Source organism: Cicer arietinum, chromosome 7 (assembly GCF_000331145.2).
Source record: "Cicer arietinum cultivar CDC Frontier isolate Library 1 chromosome 7, Cicar.CDCFrontier_v2.0, whole genome shotgun sequence".
In the NCBI taxonomy this organism is placed as follows: domain Eukaryota; kingdom Viridiplantae; phylum Streptophyta; class Magnoliopsida; order Fabales; family Fabaceae; genus Cicer; species Cicer arietinum.
In genome coordinates, this window is record NC_021166.2 from 62,100,142 (window position 1) to 62,102,071 (window position 1,930).

At 30.7% G+C, this 1,930-nt stretch overlaps 1 protein-coding gene across 1 annotated transcript in view; it reads right to left on the reverse strand.

The window, feature by feature from the left end:
* Positions 1-1,930, reverse strand: part of LOC101509032 (actin-related protein 4-like) — a 25,270-nt gene that overhangs the window by 8,116 nt on the left and 15,224 nt on the right. Inside the window, exon 14 of the mRNA XM_073363688.1 lies at positions 1,767-1,831. Coding sequence (XP_073219789.1) covers positions 1,812-1,831 — 20 coding nt within the window. The 3' untranslated portion in view covers positions 1,767-1,811. The remainder of the gene's footprint in view (positions 1-1,766; positions 1,832-1,930) is intronic.

Here is a 1,930-nt window from a genome sequence, read left to right on the forward strand (position 1 = left end):
TTAAGATAGTCTATACTTCATAAGTGGAAGTAGCAAAAATTGTGAACATTGTAAATAACCAAGAAAGAGGTCAAGCAACATGGAAACTCATACCCCTAACCAGGTTTGCACGGTACAACATATATTCTCTGCAGTAATTCCATAAGCAATTTCATATTTTGACGCATTCTCTCATAATAAGACTGAATGATTCCAGCGATAGAAATTAAAACAATTGCACAGGCAGCCTGAGTTGACCGCTTGCTCATTAAAAAATCATATATAAGTTATAATCAATCTTATTAAACTATTTAGACATTGAGTTTTGAACCATTTTAAAAGACAATCTTAATATATACAATTTTAATATATACATTCATAAGAGACATAAAATCAATCATATCAGTTATAACCGTATTCATAAAATTTCATTCAATCTTAAATTATTGCCTAAAAATGTTTATATCCTAAAAGTTGGAATGATATAGGAAGTGTTTGATTGCAGTTATCAGAAGCTATTGTGTATAAAAATAAATAGTCAATATGTTTTAAGTTTACTTGTTCTCAAACATTGTTTTGGTGCAGGAAAACAAGAGCTTCGAGTAGTTTTATTTTCCTCTTTCTTCTCATTTTTGTTCACGTCAGCACTGCCCAAGACTCTGTTGGCTTTCAAAATATGTTCTCCAAAAGATTACCAAGTAGGTTTTGTTTTCATCTCTAAGATTGTTTTCAAATTAATATTACCAAATAGTTGTTTTAAGTAGCAAAAATTGTGAACATTGTAAATAACCAAGAAAGAGGTCAAGCAACATGGAAACTCATACCCCTAACCAGGTTTGCACGGTACAACATATATTCTCTGCAGTAATTCCATAAGCAATTTCATATTTTGACGCATTCTCTCATAATAAGACTGAATGATTCCAGCGATAGAAATTAAAACAATTGCACAGGCAGCCTGAGTTGACCGCTTGCTCATTAAAAAATCATATATAAGTTATAATCAATCTAATTAAACTATTTAGACATTGAGTTTTGAACCATTTTAAAAGACAATCTTAATATATACAATTTTAATATATACATTCATAAGAGACATAAAATCAATCATATCAGTTATAACCGTATTCATAAAATTTCATTCAATCTTAAATTATTGCCTAAAAATGTTTATATCCTAAAAGTTGGAATGATAAAGGAAGTTTTTGATTGCAGTTATCAGAAGCTGTTGTGTATAAAAATAAATAGTCAATATGTTTTAAGTTTACTTGTTCTCAAACATTGTTTTGGTGCAGGAAAACAAGAGCTTCGAGTAGTTTTATTTTCCTCTTTCTTCTCATTTTTGTTCACGTCAGCACTGCCCAAGACTCTGTTGGCTTTCAAAATATGTTCTCCAAAAGATTACCAAGTAGGTTTTGTTTTCATCTCTAAGATTGTTTTCAAATTAATATTACCAAATAGTTGTTTTGAAAAGCAAATTTCCAAAATTGTTTTATAGAATAGTCTTCAATAAAAAAAAAAAAAAACATGAATACACTCAAACAGGCTTATAAATGTTGCTTTTCAGCTGAAAATACCCATAGCCACCTTATATGTTGATGCACAATTTTAAAAAACCATAGAGTTAACTGTACAAAAAAGAAACAAACTTGTTGAATGACTGAATTTACAATAAACCAGAGTAGTCAATGGCACGATATAACCAAAAGGGCAAAAGTATAACTGCAAAAGATTAACATCAACCACCAAAATCATAGCATTGGCAGAGAGAGAGAGAGAGATCGCACCTAAACCTCCTTTCAGTAGCATTTCCACTGGCCAATACTTTTACTCTAGCAGCCTGAGGGGATTCCTGCATCAGAAATGAAATTTTTGTCAATTTTTACAACAGCTAACCTTTCAGTTTATGGAGGGAGGACATACAATCGCATACACCTGATAATATACTTCA